The following is a 27,627-nucleotide window of genomic DNA, read 5'->3' as shown; positions in this document are numbered from 1 at the left end:
TGATCTGGTGGGTGGCAACCCTACCTATAGTAGGGGTGTTGCATCTTAAAACCAAGCAGCAAAACCAGGACAGAAACGTCCACTCAGCTCCTGACGCGACTGAGTCTGCGCATGCGCATACTCTCCTGCTATCTGTGGGCGCGTGCCCACTGGAACCGCGTAGCTCCGCCTCCCGCCTCTATTTTGTGCTCGCAGCGTTGCCATGGGGATCAAGGGTCGCCCGGACGCCCAACCGCTCATTTGGCTGCGGGTTGATGTTCGTGCACCAGGGTTTCGCGTTGTGCTCTGGGCTCCTCGTCCCGGTAGCCTCCTGAGACGACATGAAGAAGATATTCACCTTTAGAAAGAAGAAGAAACGGGAGTCGCCGCCGTCCTGCAGTGCCACTTCTCCGTGCCCCACCGGTGCGTACGAGCTCCGGCCGAAGGAGCTGAGCAAGCTGCACCGAGCAGCCGCTGCAGGAGTGCTGGTCCAGGTGCGGCAGGCACTGAAGAAGTACAGCATCGATGGACGCGACAAGGAGCAGCGGTGAGGGCGACGGGACGGGATGGGATGGGCGCGGCTGTAGCAAGGAGCTTTTGGGTGATCTGCCTTGGAGGAACTGATCTTGTGGAGGAGGCTCATCAGCCTGCCTGTGATGGGATCTGCTAGGGCGGGAGGGAACGGCCTCAGATTGTGCCAGGGGAGGTTCAGGTTGGATGTTGAAGTCAACTTTTTGTTCAGAAGAGCGGTTGTGCACTGGCACGTGCTGACCAGGGGGGCGGTGAAGTCACCGTCCCTAAGAAATGTGTAGGAGTGATACTAAGGGACACGGTTTAGTGCGCAGCGTTGGTGATAGGTGGACAGGTGGACTGGATATCTTGGAGGCCTTTTCCAACCTTTAATGATTGTGTGAAAAAGAAAAACACTCCCTATAAATTCTTGACGAGTTGCAGGATTTCACGTGACCTTGGAGGGAGAAAGATGCTGACTGCTTTCTAGCTCATCTGCTGCTCTGCTGGAGCAGGTGTCCCATGCAGGAGGAACTGTGCCTTCTGTTTGTGCTGCCTTGCCCTGTGTTTTTAGGGGGGAAAATGCATCTGTTCAGCCTTCATAAAAGAAGCTTCAGGGGGGATCTGAGCCATGTCTATAAGTATCTAAGGAATGGGAGGCAAAGGGATGAGGCTGTACTCTTCTCTGCAGTGTGTGGTGATAGGAATAGGGGTAATGGCCACAAACTGAAGCATAGGAAGTTCTGCGCAAATGTGTGTGGGATATTCTTCGCAGTGCAGTGCCGGAGCACTGGCACAGGCTGCACAGAGAGGCGGTGAAGTCTCCTTCTCTGGAGACGTTCAAAACCCACCTGGACACCCACGTGTGCAACCTAGGCTAGGGAGCTGCTTTGGCAGGGAGTTGGACTCAAAGAGGTCTCTTCCAGCCCCTACAGTTCTGTGATTCGGTGAAACTCCTGCAGGTACTGTTTGGATGACTGCAGCTTTGGATACAAGCACACTGAGTAGTTGTCGTCAGACCCTTAGCAGTTTGAAAAAGCCCCTTTCTTTCTGTCTTTAACCTGAAGAAAAGAAGTTTAATTTTCTCATGCGTATTGGAAACACAGCTTTCCCTCTCAGAAGGGGACTTCCTCTGTGATAACGCGTTTATATCATAGCTGTAAGCACCAGGAAGGTCAGGTATTATTTGTTTTAGTCAGAATACCAGTGTTCTGCCATCTGCTCTGCCAGACGTTGTCAGATGTAGAACACTTTTGCACCAAACTGGTTGCAGTAATAACCAAGCTAGTGCATGAATATTTTTCCTATAAAACCCATCTCCTGCATCTATGATATGAGTCTGCTGCGTGAATGATCCTGGGAGAACCTAGAATTTTACATGCCACCACAGCTCTCAGATTCCCAAGCTTTAGTCTCCCTTACTGTACCACAAGCAACTTTCTGTCAAAGGCAGCAGCCAGTGCCTTGACACAGGAATCTTTGTGAAAGTTCAGTTTTCCAGTGGAGAAAATGTTGTCTCATTCAGCAGATGCTATGGAAGGTTGTTCCTAGCCCTCCTCAGGCTTTGGGTGTACAACTTCTGTTACTCGTAATGGAACGAGCTTGGGATTTTTAATTTTATTGTGTTTAACATTTTGGGAGGTGATTGGGATGGAGAAATTAAATTTGCCCTATTTGTGTACCACAGACTGAAATGATTTATTTAGCTACCAGTTTCAATTTACACATTTAATTTTCAGGACAGCACTGCATCTTGCTTGTGCAAATGGACATGCGGATGTCGTTACGTTTCTAGTAGAAAACAACTGTAAGCTCAATCTTCCTGACACAGATAACAGATCACCGCTGATGAAGGTAGGTAGAACATGTTATGCTCCGTATGCAAGTAGGAATTATTGATTGTGTTTTAAAAGATGGATGTCTTACCAGATTCTTTATGTAAGTCTGTTTAGAAACATGCAAGCTGTAATTGGCGTGGGCTAGCTCATCTTGGAAAATGATTTTATATTCCAGGATTGAGAAGTTGTAGTAGTCGTGACATGGTGAAATATGACTGCTGGAAATTTTGCCTTTTTTTGTGTGTGTTGTTTCCAGGCAGTACAGTGCCAGCAAGAAAAATGTGCGACAGTCCTGCTGGAGCACGGTGCTGATCCAAACCTGGCCGATGCTAGCGGCAACACTGTCCTTCACCTGGCTGCTGTAGCTCCTAACACATCTCTAGCAAGGATGTTAATTGAGCACAGTGCCCATATTGATGCTAAGAATAAGGTACATTTTGAGATTTGGTAGGGAAGATCTTTCAAAAAGTTGCATCAGGATTTTTATTGAAGCTTCTTCGTTTGTTTCTTTTGATTTTTAACTTGAGTTATTTCTGTCCTCTCAGGAGGGATGTACTCCCCTTATTCTCGCTGTCTCTGAACATCATGAAGAGATGGTAGAGCTCCTCCTTAAAAAAGGAGCTGATGTTCATGCTCGAGATGAAGGTGAAAGGTGAGGAGGTGATCTAAACTCTGTGGGTCACCTAAATTGTCTTCAAGTTGGACTGATGAGAAGTATGGGATTGAGTGTTGAAGCAGAAAGGCACACAGAGAAGTTCCCTGAGTGACTGGTGAAAGCAGGTCTGAAAGCTGGTGTCATGCATTACTGCATGTTTTCTGCATTGAGAACTGCAAGAAAAGTTGCAGTAGCCACTGTGGCAGGAAAGTGCTGTCGTGCCAGCAGCATTGCATTTATGCCCTAGAGGGTTTTTCAGATTGTCACATAGCTTGTACTCAAGCGTTGTCAATGTAGAAGCTCTTCTGTTCATAAAGTGATTTTATTTTTCTTTGAAAGAGAGCAAATGGGGATTAAAATAATTACAATGTCTGAGTAAAGTTATATATTTTGTCTTTTTGATGCTTCAGAACCCCTCTTATGACTGCTGCGGCTGGTGGGGAGCTTAAGTTGATAAAACTTCTTCTTTGCTATGGTGCTGATCTTTCCCATAAAGACACTAATGGATGGACAGCTGAGGATTATGCTATTATTCACGGACATTCTAGGTAAGCTTTAAATTTATTGCTAAGTTTTCAGTTATCGGTGTTGGATTTGGACCTATGTAATAACAGGACCAAGGTTTAATTGTGTGTTGAGACCCCTCTTGAAGATGTATTCAGGGACATCTTCTGACATGTACTGTTCATGTGTCTGGTGTTGATTTGAAAGTTGAAGAGGGCTTCTGCTCAAAATTCTCTAGAAGATTTCATGTGTTTGTTGCTAAGCTCATATCTGCCTAGTATTCACTCTTTATTAAAGTGTCTGTAGCCCGCAGTTATTGAGATGGAACTTGAAAAACTGAAATGTTTTGAGAAGAGTTTACAAACAGAACCATTGCTATTACCGTCTTCACTTCCCCTGCTCAGTAACCATCTACCTTCTGTTTCAGAAAAGATCTAGCTGTTATTTCTTTTGTTAAATTACTGAGCAGTTTTACTTACTCTTATGCGTGAGCGTTTAACCCATGGCATTCGTTCCTAAGAGTGTGGTTGTATTTGTAAAAACTGGACTGCAAAAATGTGCCAAGCAGAAGTAAATAACTTCATAGATATGGATGTGCATGTATAGAATGGTCATGTCTGGAATACTTTAGCATGTTACAGTCAGGCAATAAGTAGACTATGTTACCCTGACTGAATATATCAATCATTTTGGCTATGGATGTGTCTAGAGTGGATAGTAGGAGGCTCTTACTATTCCATTAAGTGTTGTGTGCAGGTATGGGATTATTTTTCTCAAATGCATTTCCTCTCTTTCTATAGTTTTAGTAAACAACTGGCAGACGGGGAGAACACAGGGGAAGCTTCTGCACGTGATAGCCAAGACATCGCAGTACCTATGACTCCTGACAAGTCTAGTGCTACTGGCTTTACCTTGGGTGCACCTGCTATGGACCGAGGTAGGATTTTTAACTGTGGTAGAGCTAATGAGAAAATCATGATGGTTTCTTCCTTAGGTTGGTTTGTATCTTTTTAGTTTACGGCGCTTAGTATTGATTTTGGTGGAAGCATCAGTTCGACTGTTGCAAGAAGTTTTATGAATGTGCTTGCTTGCGGCTACTTTGAAATGCATCTCAACAGATTGTGAGGACAGTTGTGATTTGTGTTCATTACATCTATCCACTCATACAGTTGTCACCTTCAGCACCCATCAAGTTGCTCCTTTATTTGAGTTTTCCTTTTGGCAAGGAGGAGAAGGGAAGACGGGGAACAAACTAGGTTAGAGTGACCTTGTTTATTCAGGTGTGCAGTTTTTCTTAGAGATGCTCTTTCAGATCCTTGCTCAGAAGATCAGATTGCAACAGCTGTAGTTTTGTCCTGAATTGTTTTATCTTTTGTAGCAGTGAAGCAGCAGATGACTTGCAAGAAGATGCATGTTTTGTTGAGTTCCACAGGATTTCTGTCACTTTGTTTTAATTATTATATTAATTGTGATAGTTTCACCCGTACTAAGCTCCTTGTAGAAAGTCACATAACTTCTCACCTTCAATTACAGTTGTTTTTGTGCTGTGGAGACATTAACAAAAATTGTCTTGGACAGGTAACTTCATCAGCAACAATGGTACAGTGTTTGTGTATACTGCATCTTTTTGGACATGGTTTGGTTTATGATAAAAGTGATGCTTTTCTTCAGCTCCAATCGGTTTTATTTAAGGAAGACCACAGGACTTTGTGATCCAGAAATACTATAGCTTTGCCTCGTTGCTTTGTAATTAAAGGAAGGGAACTCCTTTAAAATCCAGGCAGCGTTTATATGCTCATATTGCCCCAAAGGAATCTTAGAAAACCACTGTTTTAGTATAAAGGAAATGTTTACCTTGCCATTTACATTTCAGGCCCCCCTAACATAGGAGATTTTATTTATTCCTTATTTTAAGGGCTTTGTGTCAGAATTATGTCAAACACAATTCATTATCTATTACACTTGCTCAAAATTTATTATTATTATTGTAAGGCGTTGGGAAGTATAAACAAAGAATACACGGCATATTTTTTCTTCCCAGACTCTTCACAGATATAATAGATTTTAGACCCAAGTGATGTTGTCTTTGACTTAGGAGCAGTTGCTTTGAAATCGACATTGGTTGGAAAAGTTTCTCGTAGGTTGGTTTTGCAGATTTGTTTGCTTGCTCTTCGGTGGGGCTTGATACAGTTGGTTTAATCATCAAAATCCTGTTTTCATCCCAAACCCACTCAGTTGCTACCTTCTGTGCATGTAGATAGTTTCTCTTTTTCTCCACAGTAAGGGCTGACAGGCCTGGATCACTTTAAAATATGAAGGATTCTTATTCTGAGTAGAAGGTAGACTAAATATTAGGATGGAATTGTTTACTGTGAGGGTGGTGAGACGCTGGTCCAGGTTGCCCAGTGAGGCTGTGGATGCCTTGAACCTTGAATGCCCCAGAGGTTGATGGTTCAGCAGTGAGCTAATTCTCTAGGGAGCCATCATTTTTGTGAAGGAGTATTTGCCCCGTGAGAGGGGGCTGAGAAAATGGGCTTACTCAGCCTGAAGAAGAGGGAGCTTTGAAAGGTCCTAACAGTGGCTTCTAATGCGGATCAAAAGACAAAGCCGGGTGCTTCCCTGTGATACCTGGCAGGAGGTGGAAGTGCAAGAGCCACGTGGAAATGGTAGCAAGAAAGTTTCTAACTGGAAATGAAAAGTGTTGCCATGATAAGGATGGCAAAAGAGAGAGGTTGGACCGTTTCTCTTCTTGGAGGTGTTCAAGACTACACTGAATAAAGCCCTAACCAACTTTTCCTGACCTGAAAGCTGAGCTGGCTTTAAGTAGTTGGCTGATAGACTTCTGGAGATCCCTTCTGACGCGACTTATCGTATGATCTTAGGTGTGAATTACTACCTCCACTGGACTGATGAAAACCTGCAGTGTAGTATAGCATGCCCGGGTAATGCTCCTTTTGTCTCTTGTATATCCTTCGATGATTCACTGTGGAGAACTGCTGGTGATTCTTCTATCTAAGGACAGCCTTTAGCTCTCAAGTATGCTTTTTGATTTTCTTTACGTTTTTCAGAATAATCCATAGCTTGGAAGAGCAGCAAATAAAATGCAAATATCTCTCATTTTATCTCTGTTTTTATCATTTTATTTTTACAATATAGTTTGAAAAAGCACTGTTTTGTAGATGCTTTCCTTCGTGGTGTTTTTATTGAATTGGCCACTCCAGCTTCCATACTATTATGAACCGTTTTTCCATGTTCAGTGTTGGTACTGATTAATTTTTACTATGCAAAATCTAATTTCCACTTTTCCATTTATATTTGAACAGCAATAGATGACATTTCCGGAGGAGGTTCAATAAGGTGAGACTTCTAAAAATACCAAACACTTACTTGAGAAATGATTTGAGAGAACCAGTATTTATTTTGCTTTGTTTTCTAAGAAGTTCTGAAAAAGAGGACGATAATGACCGTCGGCATACTTCTGACGAAGAAGAACTGGATTTTACCCCCAAGGTACAGTGCCTTTGTAGGAAAATGGCTATGTCAAGTAAGTTATTTTAAGGCAGTTCTCTATTAGATTGCAGTAAACTGCTTTTCCAGACAATTCATTTTTTTCTCCTTAAAAGGAGTCTCTGGTCTGTCAACCTTTCTTCAGCTCTGAGTTTTTCCAAAAAGAGATGTACCTTTGGCAGAACATGCAGTAGATTTATGGTCTGGGGCAAAAACGCAGTAGATACCAAGATAAAAAAACAGATTTTTGTAGCTGTTCCTTGAGTCAGATTTGCAGACTTTAGGGGTTGGTAAGTTAATAACCTATTTTGTTCTCTTTCAAACTTTGCTATGGTTTCCCCTAGTTTACATGGTAGAATGCTAACTGATAATCAAAAAGAATATTTATTTATCAAAATCTAGTCAAACTGTTCATCACCTGGTTCTCTTTTCTTTCTCACTAGGTTCCTTGAGTGCTTAATGCTTGAGCTGCTCAAATAAGGATCTTTTTCTTTTTTCCTTTCTCTGTGGGATGACATTCCGTGCTTGTACATAATCTCACGCTGCATTATTTTCTTTGGTTTTGGATACTTTGATTTTACTCTTTTTATAAGCTACATCTGCTCACTCCTACTGTTCTTATTGATGTTCTGAAGGATTGACGTTTTTTTCAGTGATGTCTGGAGTATGTAGTCAGTTGCACTGGGATTCTGCAATGATTAGGATTTGGTAGTTCAACACACTCTGCAATGCTGGAGATGGAAGCATGTGTACTTTAAACATCATTCCATTTGCTTACATTGATTTAAATTGAAGTGATGCATATTTCAAGCGTTGTTTTGAAATTTACAGATCTGTCACTGAGTGGAGTTTAAATATAACCTATTTATGCTTCAAGCTTAAGGAACACTTAAGTTACGTGAGTTGTGTTCACATACAAGTAAGCAACCAGACTGCAATCCCAAGTGTAGATGTATTTTACTTATGTGTAAAAAAAAAAACAAAACATTTTTCTTGGGATTGTTATGCACCTACAGATAGTTTTGAAGTAAAATAGTCACTGACTTGTATACATGAAGAATGTTTGTGTAATTAAAATTGAAGGATCTAGAAAGCATATAAGTACTTTCAAAAGGAGTCAGCCTTTTATTTACTGTTCAAGATTTGATGTAGGTAAAAGATTTGTTTAAAAACAAACAAGCTAATAAAAAATAGATCAAATAATTATTTTAAAATGTATTTTCATTTGCAGAAGCCACAGAAGCCAAACTTGGCAGTGTTAATGAATGTTTCCCCAAAGTTCCAGAATAATAGTAAGTTATTTGGAAAAGACTTCATGATAGAATGACATACAAATGAAAGCTTGCTAAGTAATTTCATTTTGTGTGGTTGTTTTTTGTTGGGTTTTTTTTCCACTTGGCTATAGTAAACGAAGAAGGTAGTATTATGAGAACAGAACAAATAGTCATTTCAGGGTAAAATAAGTCAGATAATGAAAATGAAGATACTGAGTCCCCTCCTAATCTTTTGTCTGTGATAAGTATTTCCCCCACCCTGCCCTTACCTGGCTTCTTGTCCATACTGTCCCAGAGGAGTCCTCTCCTGTGTTTTAAATGGGTAAAATGCCTGTTGCTATTTGTATAACTCATTTGATTCATACTCCTTTTTCCTGTCATGGATGATGAAGATGCTGAAGAAGAGCAGTGTAAACAAGTAGATAATAAATTCCATGAAGTGCTGAAACAAGGAAGTGAAAACTTGTGTCTAAATAGATGTGAAGAAAATCCAAGGGCAGCATTTACCTCGAGCACAAAAGTAAGTGTACTGCGATGATTCAAGTGCAAGGGTTTATTAAGGGCAATACAGATAAGCAACAGTAAACAGTGTTCCTGTTAATACTTTGCCATGTATGCATACTTCAGTCATCCTATTTTGATACTAAAAATATCTTACTCGTAGCCAAAGACATTTCTTATACATAAGAATAGTATCAGACATCATTTTCAATATTTTTAATATGTGATTACAAGGACAAAGATGGAGAAGTTCATTTTTTCTGGAAACTGTGGTCCTGAGTAATATAAGTGAAGCTGGAATTAGGCTGCCACAAGGAAGTGCTTCAGGGCTTTGCCTAACCAGGGATGAAGTGTACAGCATGAGGCATTGCTGTTTAATCATACAGATTCATGTAATTGAAGGCCTTTAGAAACTTAGTTGAGCTTTGCTTCATTTTAGTCTTACTCGTGAAAAGTGTTTTCCAAGTTGTTGATGAATGGTGAAGAACATATTTGTTTCTGTCCTTTCCAACTGTTTTGGTCAATCTCTTTCAGGAAGAAAAGTCAAAACAGGAGAAGGAAGACACTGGTGAAGAGCTGCTTACTGCAGTTCTTATGGGTGTGGAAAACTCTGTTTGTAGTAATACCCGTCAAGTCCAAGATGCTGCTCATGTGAGAAGTGAGTTAATTAAATACTGATCCCGATTATTCCTCTATAAGTATAGTTGCTCCATTAAGGAATTAAAATGGTCATTATCCTCAAAGATGATAAATGCTGCTGTTACCAGTGAACCCTAGCCAGCAGGGGTAGAGGTGATTTGAAGAGGTGCTTCATCTTGTTCAGTTTTAAGATGTAGAAGGTCCCTCCAGTGCTACTCCTCTGTGTGCTTGAGCAGCTGAGAGTATGGGTACTTTGGTACTCCCCTCAGGGTCTCAGAGCAGGGGAAGATACCGTTTCCATAGTCTGTCTCCAGAGCAGAGCTTGCGGCAGCAGTATATGTTTTCAGAGCATGTGTAGCTATCTATTGGTCAGATGCTGCACAGAGGGTCTGGCAGAAGCACTCGAGGTACGTGCTCTTCTGTCTTTGCGCATTTTCCCCTAAGCAAGCATTTGGCAAACGATAAGTAGTCAGCACCCGGGCTGGAATTAACAATTATAGTTTCCCAGAGTGGAGACCATCACTACTCTCTGCCTCTTTCCTGCAAATGTTCCATGCATTTCTGTGTGAATGAATCCTGAGTTTATTTAACATAAAGATGTAGCTTAAAACAGAGAAATGAAGGTGGTCTGTTCTGGCCAGGAGTTTGGTAGTGACACTCAACATTATGCTCTGCTGGCAGAGAAGAGACTAGACTGGTAATTGCTAAACTGAAAAATGCTTGCAGTTGTGTGGGCTAAGTACTGGAACGGTGAGCTCCTACTCCATTTTTAAATGGCAGTCCTTAAGTATCTACCTTCTTGGAATCTTAGTCAGGGGAGGACTTGCTTGATAGCATTTAACAAGGAGCTGTGTGTGGTGGCAGCTTCCTCTTAGTGTGACAGTTTTTTGCATGATGCTTGTATGGCATGTCCTGTACACCGGGAAGTGATCATAAATGCCAAATGCTGGAGGTAGGCTAGAGGGAAGATGACTCGAGCTCTGTGTATGCTGAGACTGCAGCATGCTGGAGTGTTTTCCTGAACATTATCCAAATGTGAGGAATATGGCCATATCAGCTGTCATCCTCAGGCATCTTTTGTTGGAAAAGAGATAAGAGGAGTAGAGGAACACTGTGATGTGACTGCGTGTGAAGATACCCATGAATATAACTCATTTCTTGGTTGGTTTGTCCTCTGCTGTAGAACCGTTACTCTTCTTTCAGATCCTGGGTTTGACTGATGGGTGATAAAAGTGGGGTGCAGTGAACTCTCAATGTCTCTCTTTGTCCATCCTTTGTAGGTGCCCTGCCAGCAGTAGGAGCAGAAAAAGAGCAAGAGTCTGAGTCTCCCTTGGATTCTGAGGTACTTCCTGTGAAATGTGTATCTCCTCAGTGTAGGGGAGAGTCAGATGAGAGCTACTTGAGAGCTTCCCTTTGAATTGAGCCCTGCCCCTGATGAGGCTTGTTTACCTCGTGTTGTTGCTGCTCTATGTCTGTAACTGGGGGTCTTTGAAGTTCTTACACGGTAGATTGTGTGTTCAGTTAGTGGTGGGACAAAGTTAGGTCAAACTGCTTACGTGGGCCTCCTAGCTACTGGCTTTGGAGTTGGTTTTCTAGCATGATGTTGATACAGCATGGTTTACTGCACATAAAAACTTGTTAGCTGCTCAGGGGAGCTTGTGTGAGGATTGTTTTTCTCACTGTCCAGCTCTATTCTGCCAATGCAGTTGGAATTAAATGGTTGTCTCCCGAGTGAGCAGCACAGACATTTAGATTTTTCTGTATAGAACTTCTATCTTTTGTAGATACACTTAATCCATTTTTCAAAAGTGTTCAACAAATACCGAGTGTGTTGGCTGTTTTTATCCGTTCTGTCTGAGATAAGTAACAAGACAAAAGTGAGCAGGGTCTGTAGCTAGCCCTCCTCTTGGTTGTTCTTTTCTTGTTGTTGTTTTTGCTTTTTTGTGAGGAAAAACAAACTCATCCCCTACCCCTTTCTTAAAAATACAAGACTAAGATTTTCAAGGTAGCCTTAATCTCTGTTAGCTTTGCCTTGTTAGCCTTTAATAGCCTTTAATCAACACAAATCACACTTGTTTTCTTTTTGCAATGGAGTGATTGGTGCATTCTCTCACCACTGTGGGGTACAAGCCCCTCGAGCATAAGCTCCTTGTTTATTATCAACATCTTGATTTCCCATGTTAATTTCTTTTGTGGCTGTCTGGTTTGCCAAGCTTGATCAACATGAGAGAATAGTTCAGATGAGACGTGAGGATGTTTTTTCCCTTTTATTAGAGATACAAAAACCTTTGATACAAAGATTAAATTAAAGATTGAAGATTAAATTACATTACAGAAAAAACAAGTTTGTACCAATTCTCATGCATGTGTTTTACATTGTACAGTCGGATTCCGAAAGCCTGAGAAAAGTATCACCTGGTGTGTTGCTCCCAGCTGCAGATGAACATGGAGCATGCTTGCTGAATAATTCAGGGGAGCACAACAATGGTAACTTTCTCATAGATTGGATTTGTCTGTGTTTATAGACAAGTGAACTTTTTCTAGTGTTTTCCATAGGAGCCCTGTTGTGTTCTGGGTGTGTGCTTTAGCAGTGAAGAAATGCTGGGCTCTTGTTAATTAACACCAGTTAACACTGCTCTTGCTGGCCTGGAAGTTCTCGCGTGTGTTGTGTGTGTTGTCTGGACATGTATGTTTTTTTTTTTGCTTTAATTTGCTGCTCAACGTGGTAAGAGTGGTGTCTGGTTGAGTTAAACTTGAGGATAAATTCAGGTTTTGTTGCTGAGGGTTTCTGCCTGCAGCTTGTGGCATTTACCTTATGACCATCCTGATTGAGCATGAGAGAGCAGGAAAGTTTTGTTATCGGAATAAAACTTGTCTCTTTTTAAAAATGATTTGGCAGTCCAGCTTATAATATGGGTACAACGACATAACTGAAAAGGCTAATCCAATTTTAGCTTAGTAGGCTGGAACCAGATCTTTGCAAGCTTCTGGGAGCTCTAAATCAGCTTTTCAATTGTCTTGAAAGTCTGCTTCATATGATTCAGCTAAGTTAAGTTTGAAATCAGTATGGAAAGGGGGAAGAGGTGATTATGGTGATCTTTCTATGGTACATCTGTGTTACTTGACCACCAAGTGAACTAAAATCAAATCTTGATGTTTTTTTGTTGTTGTAGTAAGTTGTAATAAGTCATGTTCATTACAAAAATGTGATTTCTTCACTGTAGATGAGTGCTCCGATTCTGTCTTTCATGCGCCATCATCATCTGAAGAAGAGATTGTCATGGAAGCCATTGAAAGCTGTGGGGAGCAGGTATGTGAAAACAGATATTATGAGTTATAGTCTGAATTAGTGAACTGTGTTATGCATTTAGGTAAAAGAAAGCTTACCTCTCAGTAAATAGTTCTGAAAAGAGAGTCTTGTACATGAGGATTTTATCATCTGAAGTTAGATACTATCTTCTTAGAGTTGTGTAAAATGCTTGCTGCTGCGATGGATACTTGACATCGTCCTGATATGTTTCCAGCTGGTTTGCTTAAACACTGCAGTGTTTTTCTTTGTGTGCAGAGCTGAGAAACAGTGCAGTTGTGATTTTTTTTTTCCTATCCAAAATATGTATTCAACTGGGAGCAAGATTTTTCTATTATCTGATTGTTTCTTTGATAAAATATGCCATATTTTCCTCTTTGTAAGAGAAAGATCAAGCAAAAACCTGAAATATGATGATCTGTCAATGCTTTCTCTGCTTCTGCAAAAGGTAGCCTTGTGTGATCAAGTTAAAAAGTGTTTGAAAATAATTTTTGGAGGCCATTATGGAGGAATATAAAGCAGGCATTCCGTTTGTATTGGGCATACAGGACAGGACGGGGTAGGGATCTCCAGTGAGTGTCTAGAGTCTTCTGTAATACCTCAAGGGACAGTGGAGCAAGTATTTTCAACCACATGCCCAGGCACCGTGGAAGAGGGATGTGAATTTCAAGAGGTAGAGAACAGAACTTAAGTACTGAAAGAAGGTAGTAGACGTGCAAAAAGAGTGGAGCCTGGGAGCAGAATGGCTGGTACAAGCGTTGGCTGACTGAGATGCTCCTCTCCATTGTGAAAGATTTTTGCAGAGTTAGGATGTGGAGGGAGAAAAGGGCCTGTATAACCAGTGTGAGAAGATCAATGGTCTTGGCCCCTTGGGACACCAAGGCTGCAGGCCTAATTCTGAAGGGAACACAAACCAAGGAGCATGTTGCAGGGACTGTGACACGTGATATGAGCAGTCAGCACCATTGAGGAATAGAGTGTGAAGTCAGAGCTACGAGGAGACTGCAGAGAGGATGCAGTTGGTGGGTTTGAGGCATGGTACAGCTTTGGTAGATGTTTTGCTTTTTGATTTTTGGGCTGAGGGCAGGAACCAACAGGTTTTCCTAGTAAATATTTTTCTTGGAAGCTTGGAATGGAATTTAATAATTCTGACTCCGGGGAGCACAAATGATTGTAATGTAGCCAGTTCTCCTTGTGGTGGGTAGTAAAAAGCTTGTTAATCACTCACACTGTGTTAACACAGCTCGCAGGGTGTTGTAGAGTGCCAGATAGTAGAAAGTGATGGAGGATGGGGAATTTAAGGCAGTTGTGTTCTACATTGTTGTTGATAGTTTTGTTGGTTTCTGTTTGGTCGGGTTTTTTTGTTGTTGTTGTTTTGTTTTCTTAAGTAGTGTACTAAAACATAAAGTCCTTTTAGCCTGCCTTCTCTCTATAACTGGTAAAAGCAATGCTCGTGATCAGAGAAATCTAAAGGAAGAAAAACCATTGTTTCTAAACTACATCCTTCTATTTCCTTCTTAAAATAAATAAATAAATAAGGTAGTGTTTTTATTTTTGTTGCATGATCGCATAAGTCTGCAACATCATCACTTAGCTTAACCGTAATTTCCTTTTTCTTGGTAATTTGTCTGTCTCTATCTGCTTATTTAAGGTTAAATGCATTTTAGAAACTACCAACTTGGTAGAAAGGACAGCACATGAAAAGCAGACTGACAGAGCAGAAATTTCTCCTCAGGAAGCCCTAGCAAAAAACAAGGAATCCCACAGTGCTGACAAGCTAAAATCGTGGGAAGAAAGATATGAAAGAATGTGGGTTGAAAATGAGAAAATGGAATTGAAAGCAATTTTTAAAAAGGTTACAGCAGAGCTGAAGCAGCGTTTTGGTGAAATTGACGAATCTGAAAAATCTACGTCCCTTGCGGCAGAAGTGGCAGAAGATGACTTTAAGGAAGAACTGGAGAATTTTTGTGTTTCATCTTGGGTGACAGAATCAAGTAATAAGTTAGGAAGTAAAGGTGAATTTGGAGATACAAAACTTAACGCAGACCTAGAAGAACCCAAATTGGAAATTGTCATTTCAAATTGTGCCGTCCTTCCTGATCACAGTAATTTAAATGCAAACATGGACAATATCTGGAGTGCAGACGAAGAAGACTGTGCTAAGTGCACAGATAATACAGAAGTACCTCTAGCAAAAGGAGAGGAAATGGAAGAGAATGAGAATGGGATTAGTAGGAATGTAGAGGTAAGTCCTGAATATTCCCCGAGACATTGTCTAGAAACAAATATTTTGGATGGCATTTCTAATATTCCCCCTAAAATAAGACGGATTTCCACAAATGATGAAAGTACACTTGGTTTGATAAGAGAGAGGAAATTTGACAAGGATTTCCAGAGACTGCCTTAGTGAAATCAAGGAAATGGGAGGAATGGAAATAAAAAACTAGAGACTAGAGTGGTACTTTTCTCAAAACCTTCTAATTACGTTGTGGGGAAAACAAAATGTAGTGTTTCAGTTTAACAATAGGTGGCAGTCAGTTCCAGTGTAAGTAGTGATCACCTCATTGCTGTAAAAAGAAATGCATACAAGTACACCAATTTTGATTCTCAGTCAAGGAATGAAAATAGCTTCTGAACAGGGTCTTGACTAATCTCTTCGTTTGCTGTGATTTGTGCATGGTGTGCCTTCATTGCCTTTCACTAAAACTCCTGATTGCTGTGAAACTTTCTGCTTGTGAGTTTGGGGTTTCTTTTTCCTCGTCATTAAGGAAGTGCTCCGTCATACATGCGCTCTTTATTTTGTGTTTCTACAAGTAATGGTGTGTAGTCCATCTAATTCCTTATCCATCAGTCATGACTTATTGTTTCTGTCCTAAGGGCTGTGTTTTTTTGTGATACTTTAAATCATGAGTGAAATCAGAGTATTTTCAATGACTTCATACATTTTGTGGAGCAATTTTTTGTTTTTTCTTTTATTTTTCATTATTTCAGAAGTCAGCCTTAGATTCTTTGGTCTTACATACAGTTTTTATCGCCTTTAGGAACAAAAAAATACATGAAGCTTAACTTTCTCTTCGTAGGTTGAGAAGGAAGAAGGGAAGCAGAAACATTTCAAAAAGCAAACAATGGAGAAACAAGATCTTGATAAATTCAGTACACCAGCAGGCGATATTACCAGTCAACCAGTGAAAGAAAAGTTTGCTCTAAGGAAGAATGAAGAAAAAACTGAGAGTGAAAGAACGATAGAAGAAGAAATGCACACAGAGAATTCTTCATCTGAAGAGAGATTAAAATTAACAGAAATGCCACTAAAAAGGTAAACTAATAAAATAACCTGTAATTTTTATTTGTAATATTTAGGGGTTCTAGCTTCAGGGTTTTTCTGGTCTTGTGTTTGAAGCACTTTCCTCAGTGAAAGCTATGCCGAGTTGTCCCATGATTCTCAAGCTTTTAAAAATATGTTTTTCTAAGAACTGAGTGCACATTGGACGTTCAATTTTATTTCACTGGAGGAGATAGAGATCTTGTGAATTTCTTCCTTAAAACGGACACTAATGGGGTCTTCAGAATCTTAGCTGGAGATTGAGAAGAAGCTATTTTCCTAATAAATAGCCACTCAGAACAGAAAAGCAGAAACTTAATTTATTTTCTCCCTTTTCTAGGAGATGCTAGTGTTCCTCGTGTACTTGTTTTCATTAAACTCAGATCCCCTTTGTCAGGAAAAAGGGAAAGATAATATTACCAAACAGGTCTAAAAAGTTTGAAGAAGACACAGATGCTTTTGCATAACTCTAGGCAGGATTTTTTTATCTGTGTCTTCTTGAGGAAAATCTGTGCTCTATGTGCATCCCCTGATTGGGACAGAGAAGCGTTACAGCTTGAATGTTTTCCAAGATCTTGGGAATCAAGTCTGTGTTTTATCGCAGACATCTTTAGTCTTGTTTTTGTTGTGTTGTTTTTTTTCCTAGAGTGTTTCTTTTTTTATGTAATGTACGCAATTGGTGATTTTTTTTCTTTCTGTTCAATGCTGTAAATCTGTTCTGAATGCAAAAAGGAAGAAGAAAAAGAAGAAGAAAAGGCAGTCTTCAAAGAAGAAGGCTAAGCAGAAGATTCAAGGATTAATGGATGATAGCACTGTCAGTGAAACATCTCAAGATGAAGAAAGGTACTAAATATAAGGAATATTATAAATAATTTAATAATTACAAAAATTGGCCTGAAAACGAAAGGTAAGATTTATAAACTGAATGCATAGGGATTGTTCTATGCCAAACAAGACCTGGGGGTACAGGTGGTTGGCGAGCTGGATGTCAGCCATGTGGAGAAAACAAGGTACAGTGGGTACAGGCTGCACTGGGAGAAGTATCATCTTGGTATAAAAGATGTTTTTGAAGGAGAACAGTCAATTCCTGGAACAGTCTTCCCAGTGACATGATAGAATTTCCTGTGATTGGAGATCTTCAGGACACAGTTGGACTGGGTGCAAGATAGTCTCCTTTAGGCTCCCTTTCCCCACGTGGGCCTAATGACCCTTTAAGGTCCCTTTCAACCTGAACTGTTCTATAATTCCTAATACCATGCAGAAAACATAGCCATTCAGTACACATAAAGAGGTGTTTTTGTTGTTTCTTTTTTTTTTTTTGCCTTCGACTACATGTAAAAAAGTTTTGTTATTAAACTGTAGTTTAATTTTCTTCTGAAACTAAGTTTTCAGAGCAATTTCAGTTATTGTTTGTAATGCAGTATAAGCATTCCAGTACTGAAGTGTCTTTCTGTTTTCCAGACGTGCAACAAGAACAGGGAGCAAGAAGAAAAAGGTACTGTAAAATTACGTTTTTATCAGCTTTTAATCACTTAAAGGGTAATAGCTTTTACATCAAGTTCAAGATGCAAACGATTTCTGCTAGTATGCAACTTTGTACTGTTTTAGCCAAATCTCTGAGTGAGAGGATGAATGTTCTTGCATTTATAATGATCTGCAATAATATAGTGTTGTATACTTACCACACTGTATTGTCTGTAGGTCAGCACACAGGTGGCTGTTACTGATGACCTTGATTTAACACAGTCCTCTGACACAACTACATGGGATGCTGAGTGGACAACTTCAAACTGCAAAAAAGCTATGTTGCTGTTAGAACAGCTTAGTGCGGTTTATGCAGGTAAACTTCTAAATCACTTTGTTTTCTGTTACAAGTTCCTCTCTTTTTTCCTGCTGGTACCTCTTAGTAAGTCATGACAAATTGCTCCCCAAAATATCTTTGCCAAAAAAAATATATATATAATCAAATATGCTTGCATGTATACACATAGCTTGATATAAATATAAGCAGCACTAATTTTCTTAATCTTTTCTAATAATTCAAAATGCACATATGGATTACCTGCCCTCTCACTTCTATTCTTCAGCAGGACAGGAGGTGAAAATAGAATTTAAAAAGTTCAAGAACTGACATAAAGGCAGGGCCATCACTAATTGCTGTCATGGGCAAAACAGGCTCCACTTGGGGAAAATTGATTTCATTGTTTGCCAATTAAATTTGGTAGTGGGAACGATAAAAAGAAATAAATGAAACACCTTCCACCCACCACTTTCACACACTTAATTTTGCTCCTTCAGCCTCTTCATGCTTTTCCCCTGCTCTAGCATAAGTCCCTCTACAGGCTGTAGTGCGGGCTGCAGGAAAACACCTGCTCCATTATGGTCCTCTCCACAGGTTGATTAGGAATCTGCTTCCACACCTGGAGTGCATCCTCCTTCCTCTCTCTCCTTCATCTTACCTTTACGTTACCACTGCTATTATTTACGCTTTTTTTTTCCTCCTTCTCTGTCTATGTGGTATTTTTTGCCCTTTCCAATACATGCTTTCTGGGAGGTACCATGAGCTTGGCTGATAGGCTAAACTGTGTCCTGCAGTGGGTCTGTTGGACTCGTCTGTATTTGGCACGGTCTTCTCTGTCTGTCTTACAGAGACTTCCTGAAAACCTTGCCACCTAGCCCCAGTACAGCAATGAATTAAATAGATTGTACGTGCAATCTCGTGTATTTTTTTCCTCCATATAGGTTCTGCTGTGCCGCTGAAAATTCAAAACATACTCCTTGAATATGAACAGATGATAGGTCGTGAAAAAAACCACCATACAGCTGTCCAGAGCAAAGCCTGGAAATTGGAAAATGAAAAAGAGGAGTTGCAATTAATAGCAGAAGAGACTAAAGATTTGAAATCCATGTTGGCTCACCAAGAAGTTGAATTCAAAAGTGACATCCAAAGCCTTAAGTATGCAATCTTGTATTTGATCATGTGTGTTATCCTGATCACGTTTTAGAAGATGCTGACGGTCTAGCCACCAACAACGTGCCATGTCCCCTAGTGCTACATCCATGTATCTCTGAAGTACCTCTATGGATAGGGAAGTACAAGTATTTTTAAGAGTCGCGCTTCACAGATTTTGTCTTTGTACCTTCCGTTTTTAAATAAAATTAGGAACTGTGGCAACTCCACAGACTGCCAATTGAAGCAGTTCAGTGGGTGTGTTTGACTGAAGGTCAAATTTGAGATCATTCCCTTGTCCTCATCTGCTAGATGCAGATGGTTTATAATTACTGTTTACACTATTTCAGGGGAGTGGTTAGCAGGCATTATACAAAATACATCAAGAACGAATTCCAAGCCCTGCACATGGGATGGAGGGATCCCTTGTGAGGATAGCCAGGGAAATGCTCGGGTTTGTGAACTGCTTTGCTGAGAAGGCCCTGGGGGCTTTGGCAGATTTAAGTGCCACAAAAGCCAGAATGATCTCACAGCCCTGTAGGCCGAGAGTATCCTGGCTTCTGTTAAGAGGAGCAGAGCGTCAAGAAGCTGAGGGGAGTGATAGCTCTTGTTGGTCTTTTTTGCTGCACCGAGTCCAACTTTTGGACTCTCCATACATGAGATCATAATCAGCACGTGTGAGTGCAGCGGAGGCATTCTAGGCCGATCACAGAGCACGAAGCACTTCTCTCTGTGAGAAGAAGTCGAGGAGGTGTGTCAGAAGTCTCCCAGTGTCTGGAAGGGGATTATGAGTAAGACAGAGCAGTTCCTAATTTGGCCTGGATTTGATTCTGAATGTTTTTCAAAATTCCCAAACATCTATAAATTGCAAGGAATTAATTTTTTTTCTATATGAAATCTCAAAACTATTAGCTATACATTTGTAAAAGCTGTACTTTTTGAGAAATTAAAGCAATAATTATAAGCCATTTAAATCCTAATGTTACAGCCAATCTTTTGAGCTATTTATTAGTGGTCACTACTAATGAAGCAGATTCATTTTCCAGACTTAGTAAAGCGGATTTTTTGGGGCACCTCTTTATGTTCATAGTTGCTTTCTTATTTGTTGACAAAGATATTGGAAAAATATTCAAAATAACTACCAAATACGAACATACTTTCTTGTTTACTTACTGTGGACACGCAGTGAACAGTTTTAACCACATCAGTGAACAGTTTTAACCAATCAAACTGCTGATGGTTTCAGTTATTAAAAAAAATAAAGCCTCACATTCTCCAAGGCTTTTTTTATCAGATTGAAAATCAAGTTGCTGATATTCCTCCTACATGTAGATCCAATGACTTTTAGAACTGTGCTTTTCAATCATTCTGAGCTTAACATTTCTAAATCTGTTTTTGGAATACTGTCCTTACTCTTTCAGAATAAAAATAAAAAGGTTACTCTACACGTGGTGAACAGTTGTTGTAGTCTTAGAGGAGGCTTGCTTAAAAGTTTTTGGATCTGTCTTAGGTTAAGTGATGTGCTCTTTTGTTAGCACTACTTGCAGTCTCCATGAGTTCTCACTATGTAGATGATGATCACTACATTAAGAGCAGTTTATTTTGATACTAAAAGTTTATGGTATTTTGATCTGGTGAGACAGTGAGCTAATTTTGAATGAAGTGTGCACCTGTAATGTGAAGTTTTGGGGGTTTTTTTTAGAAATTTTAGAAGTGTACATTCTTCATATCTGCCTACATAAACTGGAAAACACATGATGAATTTTATACGTCACTTAATGGCTTATTTGTCAGTCTTGTACAGCTCACGTACAAGATGTCTTCCACCACTTATAGGTTGAAATTGGATTTTAAAAGTTTAGAATTACAGCAAAAATATTGCATTTGAAAAGATGTGGCATTTTTACAGTTTGTTTCTGCGAGCTCATAATGTGGCATATTTATTTTTTGTCCGTGCTTTAATTCCTCAAATATTCTCTTTAAAATCCCAGATTTTCTTTGAAACAAGAAGAGGAAAGGAGGCTTAAAGCTGAAATGCAAAATGAAACAATGAAAGAACAACTGAGGAAGAAAGAAGATCAGTATTATAGAGAGACAGAGAAGAAACAACAACTTGAATTGCATGCAAGGAATTTAGAAACAGAGTTAATATCGCTGAGAAAACTCTTGAAGCAGGTATATTAAACATTCAGTTTTTCTGTTTCTTTTTAATTGATACTGTATTCTGGGATGTCCACTGAAAATGTACCTTGTTTGTGCAACAGGCATTAGGTAATTATCTTGGTACATTTTGAGGACATATTACAAACATAGTAAGAGCACATGAAAATGGTCCTTAGGGATCTTCAGTGGCCACACTGTTCTGGCAGGAGCAATAAATAGTTAGCATCACCTCTTTCAGTTTGCCTGAATGTAATGGCAGTGTGGTTTGCATTAGTTTGCCTCCTGGTCTGTTTGTTCAGTTGGTCAGTCCTCTTCTGGGTCTCACCTCATTAGTAGTCTTCGTGAATCTCATACAGCTCAATTTGTACAGCAGTATTGCTAGCTTTTGGTAAACTGAAAATATAATGACATGTTCTGATGCATTTCTAAATGTTAGCACTGAGTTACAGATGTAGGCTTAAGTCCTTGCAGTAGCATATAGTTAATGGAATTAGCGTGCTTTTGGAAATGTTACTTGTTGGCTTTATGCTGTTCTTACAGGCAGGTCTTTGCCTGTAAGCATATAAGTGTACATCTCTATTTTCAGTGTGTATATATAGTACGTTAGAAAGATAACTTGGGTTTCTGCTTAAACTCTGTACATTTCCAAGAAAGGTAGTTTTACCTTTTTCTTTTGTTATAGAGAGTGATTCGTTAAGTATAAAACTTTAGAGCGCTAATTTTTTGCAACAGGTTGGAAAAGACCTCCAAGATCATCAAGTCCAACAGCAACCAAACCATACTACCCTAGCTCTAACAACCCACTGCTAAATCATGTCCCTGAGCACCACATCCAGATGGGTTTTAAACACATTCCGGGATGGTGACTCAACCACCTCCCAGAGGAGCCTATTCCAGTGCTTAACCAGTTAACATGCAGTGCTTAAACACGTTTATTTGCAAACATGGAAGATTGATGTTCAGGCCGTTCTATGATTTTATGATAAACAGCTCTTATTAGAATTAATAGAACGTAAGAATGCAAAGAATGAAACAGGAAGGTATTGCTAATTGTGATTTTGCTCAGGATTCACAAGTTTCATTATATTGCTGTAGACTGAAGAAGAGCGTGATGAAATACAGATGCAGCTCACTCAGGAAAAGAGTGCTAGAGCCCTACAAGAAGGAATTTTGAACAGCCACCTGCAGAGGCAGAAGGATCTGGAAGTACAGTCAAGGAAGACTATGGAAAAAAATTCAGAGGTAAGCAGTTCCATTTCTAATGCATGTGATTATATTTCACTGTGCTCATTCTAAAGTCATAAGAAAAATAACTCTTTGTGCCTGTTGGTGGATTATCTACAGTTTATCACTATGACCTGGTTTTGTTACTGCTTTCTTTAAAAAACTCTGGATAGCAGCATCAATCCCATATATACCTGAATTGCATGTGGAAGTAGGAAGCCACTGGAAAATAAGATGCTGTTTACCCAGTTTCTTAAGCTATCTGCTGTTCCTCATTGTGTAGTTGTTACCATCATTTTTAAGGTTTTTAGTTGTGAAACACCCAGATATTTTGGGATTAACTAGGAAAGAACTTGGTTGAGGCTGTTTGTGATCCCATTGCTTGGGTTTTGAATTTATTATTATACTACCACCACATTTTTGTTTCCATTTTTTTTCATCATTTGCCTGTATTGATTATTTTTATCTCAACCCATGAGTTCAATTTTGTTTCCAGATCTCTCCCTCATCCCACTTAGTGGTGAGGAGTGAGCAAATGACTGTGTGGTGCCTGGCTGCCTGCCAGGTTAAACCACAATTTCCCAAGTGACTATTTATTCATGTCCTTTATCACTCAGGAATCTGACACTAGTGAAAGAGAAAAGGATCTGTTGTACAAAAATCAGTTTAAAAATCATTTTTGTTGTACAAAAAACCACTTCTTCTTAAGATGATAGAAAATTGAAGTGTTAGTGTTATGCCGTTATTAATTTATGTGTGCGTTTTAGGAGTTCTGAGGCATGTGCCAATCCTCCAAGATGTTGATTTCAGACACTGATCGAAGTCTTACGTATTTTCTGATGTGTAGGCTTATGTAAATGTGTTCATTCTTTATGATTCTGCAGAAATCTGTTTAGCCAGACAGAAGAAAGACTAATTAGGAACTAAGTAAATCTCCTCCCGAAAACTGATAGAGTGCATGAATATGAAATGTGCTGCCATGCAGATTACTAGCATACTTGGTGTCTTGAATGTGCAAGAAACAAGTATGGCTCCCATATCTGCATGTAGATTACAGAAAATGAGAAAGACTGGAACATAACAGGGATGGTAGGAGCAAGGAATTCCTTGTACCTTCTTCAGCAAAGGGGTTGGACTCAGATGATCTCTTATTGTCCCTTCCAATGCCTGCAATTCTGTGATTGTGAGCAGTTATACAGCTGTAGGTAATGGGAGAATACGTTATGAATGTTCTTAGAAGTAAAGTATTCTCGATTCCAGGTAGGGTAATGATTAAGAAGTTGGCTTAACCATTTTGGTTAATCTTTCTTTCCTTTCTAGAGAATAGGAAATGATCACATTCAGTTTTTAGATACCTTGATAATAAAGTTTGTGTCCCCCAACGATTTGAGTAGTGAGCTGAAATTACTCTTCTGTCAGATAGACGCCTTATTTTTGTTTATTTTTAAAGGTAACATAGGGAAATAACTCTTAGAGAGTTGTCAGTTGTCTTAACTTGTGAATTGCTTTATATTCTTCCTCCCTCCTTTTGAAGTTCCTAGATAAAGAATGTATTAATCCACAGTGAACTCAGTAAGAAGGCTCTAAGAGGATGTGATTCAGCATCTTCTTAAAGCTTCAGAGGAGATTCAGGAACACATGTGGATTTAATTATGCCTGCATAGTGAAAGAAAAGCACAATGAATGGTCTAATATAAGGTCACACCTTTGATCATTGGAGTTACATCTGCAGTCAAACATTGCAGCAGAGTTCTTTGTGTTTTCTTAGGGGAAAAAAAATACGTGATGGCAGTGTGCTTGTGTGATAAAGGTTACTGTGTGCAAGTGCCTGCTGGTGGAGACAAAATTTCTTACCTTTCAATTCACTCTGAAGACTGAATTATATAATCTAGACAGTTTAAAGAAGTAAAGTGATATGTCATGCATTTCCTCATGTTCTTCTGTTTCTTCAGTGTACGGTCAGACAGCTGCAGCAGGAGCTTGCTGAAGCTCTTAAGAAGCAGTCTATGTCAGAAGCATCACTTGAAGTTACTACACGGTACCGCAGTGATCTTGAGGAAGACAATTTGCGCTTGCAAAAGGGATTGGACAGGGTGAAAAACAAGGTACAGATAAACTGTAACTCATACCTATAAATCTGAGGGTGTTTTTCCCCGTTTCTGGTGTAGAAGAGAAAAATTATGTTCTGAATGTGAGTAGCAGAGAGGTTAAAAGGTTAGCAGTGATACCTCGTCATAATTCATGAAGCCATTGAAATCTTTGCCAGCTGGCCTCCTTCCTTTGTAGTGCAAGAAAAGAGTTACTGGAATCATGAAAAAAAACCCAAACAAACAACTATTTTCTTTTGCAAGTAGGGGACATTGATTTCCATTGAGCAGAAGAGCAGCCCTAGCACCTTTCAGCCTATTCCCACAAGTTAAATTCTGCTAGTTTGGTATTTGTATTTGGAATTTGGTGCAGAATATGGAATACTTGCTGCAGAAGAGCTGAGGAAGGCTGGAACTCGAGGAATCCTATTGGCAACAGTTTAAAAGCTGTTCTTCCTTTAAAAGATGAGCTTGACTTTCCTTTGGCTTTGGTACTGAGTCAGCAGATGACAGTTCCAGTCCTGATGGTATTCCCCTTTATGAATTTTTAAAGAATAATTTTACACCCCTCTGAGTTCATTTTATTACTGTCTGTAGGTTACTGAACTTTCTCAGAAGCTGGAGTTAGAGTCTAAAAAATGCATCCATCTGGAAGCACAAAACCAGGGTTTGAAAGAAGCGCTGTATACTCTGCATGAGAGCCATGAAAAACTGGAGAAGAACAAACGCCAGCTTAAGGAAGAAGTGGCAAAACTCAGACATCATTTGGAGACTAATACGGTGAATCTCATCCAAATAGAACAGTATAAGAAAGAGATAGATGAACGAGCCGCACAAGAAGTCAGACAAAAACTACAAGAAGTCAATGTTTTTTTGCAGGTAAATGAATTTCTTGAGTCTGTCTGTCATTTTTATTATGCATATATATTTTTTTCATTTTTTTATTTGATGCTTAGTGCTGTGCGTGTGTCTTTCCTGTACAGGAGAATGAAAAATTGTTGGGTGAACGTGCTTTTGTGTGTGCAGTGTGCCTGTAGGTTTCCAACATAATAGCATTCCTGTGACAGACGTCTGTTTTGCAGTTCTTAAAGGGTATTGCAGACTGGTGATCTTGATATTGCTGCTCATCAGCACGGGAATATTGCAACCTAGAGATGGTTTGGCCATAGATACAGGTCACTGTACAGGATAAAATGCTCAGGGAATGAGTCACTGAAGTTGCCATGGGGCAGGAAGAGAGGGGAGGGCAATTCTCATCATTTCTTTGTAGAATCCTTTTTGTGTGCCTCGTCCTACAGAGATATCAGAGCAGCTTCTAAAAGAAGGCTAAGTAATATTGCTAAGAGCAGATCTCTGTTTAGATGAAAACAGTTATGTAATGTGTTGGTTCTGGGCTTCTGCCTTGATTTCCTGATGGTAGTGAGTAGGTACAGTTGCCTCAGCTCTGTAAAACTGTGCCCTGGGGGGGAAAGATAGTTCACTTTTTCTTTGCAGTGCTTGAAATTGTGTTATCTGCTTCAGGTCCAGGCAGCCTTCCAGGACCATTTAGAACAAATTAGAGCTAGTCATCGTGCCTCACTGACAAACCAACTAAAGCACAGAATTGAAAGCCTCGAATATGAGTTGGACAGAATAAAGAACACTCAACAAGACAATGTTTTTCAACAAGAATCCACAAAGGCAGAAGCAGGAAGATACAAAGAAAAGTACCTGGAAGAAATGAAAGCTAGAAAATGCCTAGGAAATAAGCTGAAATAAACATCTTTATTGCATTTTGAGTATAAGTTCTCAATAAGACCAAGTGCCGGGTCCTGCACTTTGGCAACAATAACCCCATGCAATGCTGTAGGCTTGGGGCAGAATGGCTTGAAGAATGTAGAGAGGAAAAGGACCTGGGGGTGTTGGTTGATGCTCGGCTTAACATGATCCGGCAATGTGCCCAGGTGGCCCAGAAGGCCAACAGCATCCTGGCCTGTATTAGAAATAGTGTAGCCAGCAGGAGCAGGGAGGTGATCATCCCCCTGTACTCAGCTCTGGTACGGCCGCACCTCGAGTACTGTGTTCAGTTTTGGGCCCCTCACTACAAGAAGGACATTGAGGCCCTGGAGCGTGTTCAGAGAAGGGCAACAAAACTGGTGAGGGGTCTGGAGCACAAGTCTTATGAGGAGGGGCTGAGGGAGCTGGGATTGTTTAGTCTGGAGAAGAGGAGACTCAGAGGAGACCTTATTGCACTCTACCACTTCCTGAAGGGGGGTTGTGGTGAGGAGGGGGTGGGCCTCTTCTCCCTGATAAATAATGACAGGACGAGAGGGAATGGCCACAAGTTGCGCCGGGGAAGATTTAGTTCATAAGTTCATAAGTTCATAAGGTTGGAAAGGACATATAAGATCATCTAGTCCAACCATCCTCCTATCACTATCTCTACCCAACTACTACTATTTAGATTAGACCTGAGGAAACATTTTTTTTTCTGAAAGAGTGGTCAGGCACTGGAATGGCCTGCCTAGGGAGGTGGTTGAGGCACAGTCCCTAGCGCTGTTCAAGAAGCATTTAGATGAGGTGCTAAGGGATTTGATTTAGTAGTTGGGTAGGGATAGTGATAGGAGGATGGTTGGACTAGATGATCTTGTAGGTCCTTTCCAACCTTATGAACCTATGAACCTATGAATGTACTAAAAAATAGCACTCTGCACTTCCCTGTTGATTACTGAGGTACAGCTGATATGTTTTGCTCTCAGGATAAGAACCATATCTATTTTCTCTTACTATCAGATTGAGTAATGTTGGTTCTTGAACTTGAGAGAACTGTCTTAAGTGCTTTTGATTACAATAGATGTGTTATTTTGTTCCACTTGTGTTCCTTGTTTTAACAAAAGCATTCCCTTTTCTCTGTTTAAATCCTTTCACTGTTTGCGTTAATGTTTCTAGTGTTATTTTAATGCACAGGAGGTTATTGTTTGGCTTTCTGCCAGCTGTTTCAGTTCTGATAATGTGAATATTTGTGCTGATTAAGTGATAAAGTTTTACCGACGTTTAAGCTGGAAAACAGTGCACTTTACATTTGTCACTTTTTTTTACATGTGTCACTTTTACACACCTTGGGTCTAAAAGTACTGTGAGTGTGTAGCCGTGCCAAGAAAGCTTTAATGTGATCTCTTTGACATGTT

At 39.9% G+C, this 27,627-nt stretch overlaps 1 protein-coding gene across 1 annotated transcript; it reads left to right on the top strand.

Annotated features, from left to right (window-relative positions):
- The first annotated feature begins 320 nt into the window (after nucleotides 1-320).
- Nucleotides 321-26,218, top strand: LOC136051482 (ankyrin repeat domain-containing protein 26-like). Its single transcript, XM_065740922.1, has 26 exons — nucleotides 321-526; nucleotides 2,229-2,343; nucleotides 2,584-2,757; nucleotides 2,873-2,979; nucleotides 3,393-3,530; nucleotides 4,287-4,423; nucleotides 6,810-6,843; nucleotides 6,927-6,996; nucleotides 9,303-9,426; nucleotides 10,688-10,749; nucleotides 11,792-11,894; nucleotides 12,632-12,717; nucleotides 14,366-15,120; nucleotides 15,626-15,635; nucleotides 15,795-16,029; nucleotides 16,744-16,879; nucleotides 17,498-17,531; nucleotides 17,738-17,876; nucleotides 18,779-18,992; nucleotides 20,978-21,161; nucleotides 22,245-22,391; nucleotides 22,991-23,057; nucleotides 23,634-23,638; nucleotides 24,326-24,478; nucleotides 25,058-25,339; nucleotides 25,982-26,218. The coding sequence occupies exons 1-26, from the start codon at nucleotides 321-323 to the stop codon at nucleotides 26,216-26,218; spliced, it is 3,954 nt and encodes a 1,317-aa protein (XP_065596994.1).
- The last annotated feature ends 1,409 nt before the right edge of the window (nucleotides 26,219-27,627 follow it).

This window comes from Cyrtonyx montezumae, unplaced genomic scaffold (assembly GCF_038088225.1).
Source record: "Cyrtonyx montezumae isolate F1298 unplaced genomic scaffold, pur_monq_1.0 scaffold_3, whole genome shotgun sequence".
Taxonomy (NCBI): domain Eukaryota; kingdom Metazoa; phylum Chordata; class Aves; order Galliformes; family Odontophoridae; genus Cyrtonyx; species Cyrtonyx montezumae.
This window is presented reverse-complemented; position numbering and strand designations above follow the sequence as displayed.

What these genes read in the sequence shown, in the direction of transcription:
- LOC136051482 (XM_065740922.1), top strand. Translation starts at nt 321, where the DNA reads ATGAAGAAGATATTCACCTTTAGAAAGAAGAAGAAACGGGAGTCGCCG. An exon ending in ATATTGATGCTAAGAATAAG is followed by an intron (nt 2,758 to 2,872) that starts GTACATTTTGAG and finishes CTGTCCTCTCAG; the next exon opens with GAGGGATGTACTCCCCTTAT. An exon ending in AGATGCTGCTCATGTGAGAA is followed by an intron (nt 9,427 to 10,687) that starts GTGAGTTAATTA and finishes CATCCTTTGTAG; the next exon opens with GTGCCCTGCCAGCAGTAGGA.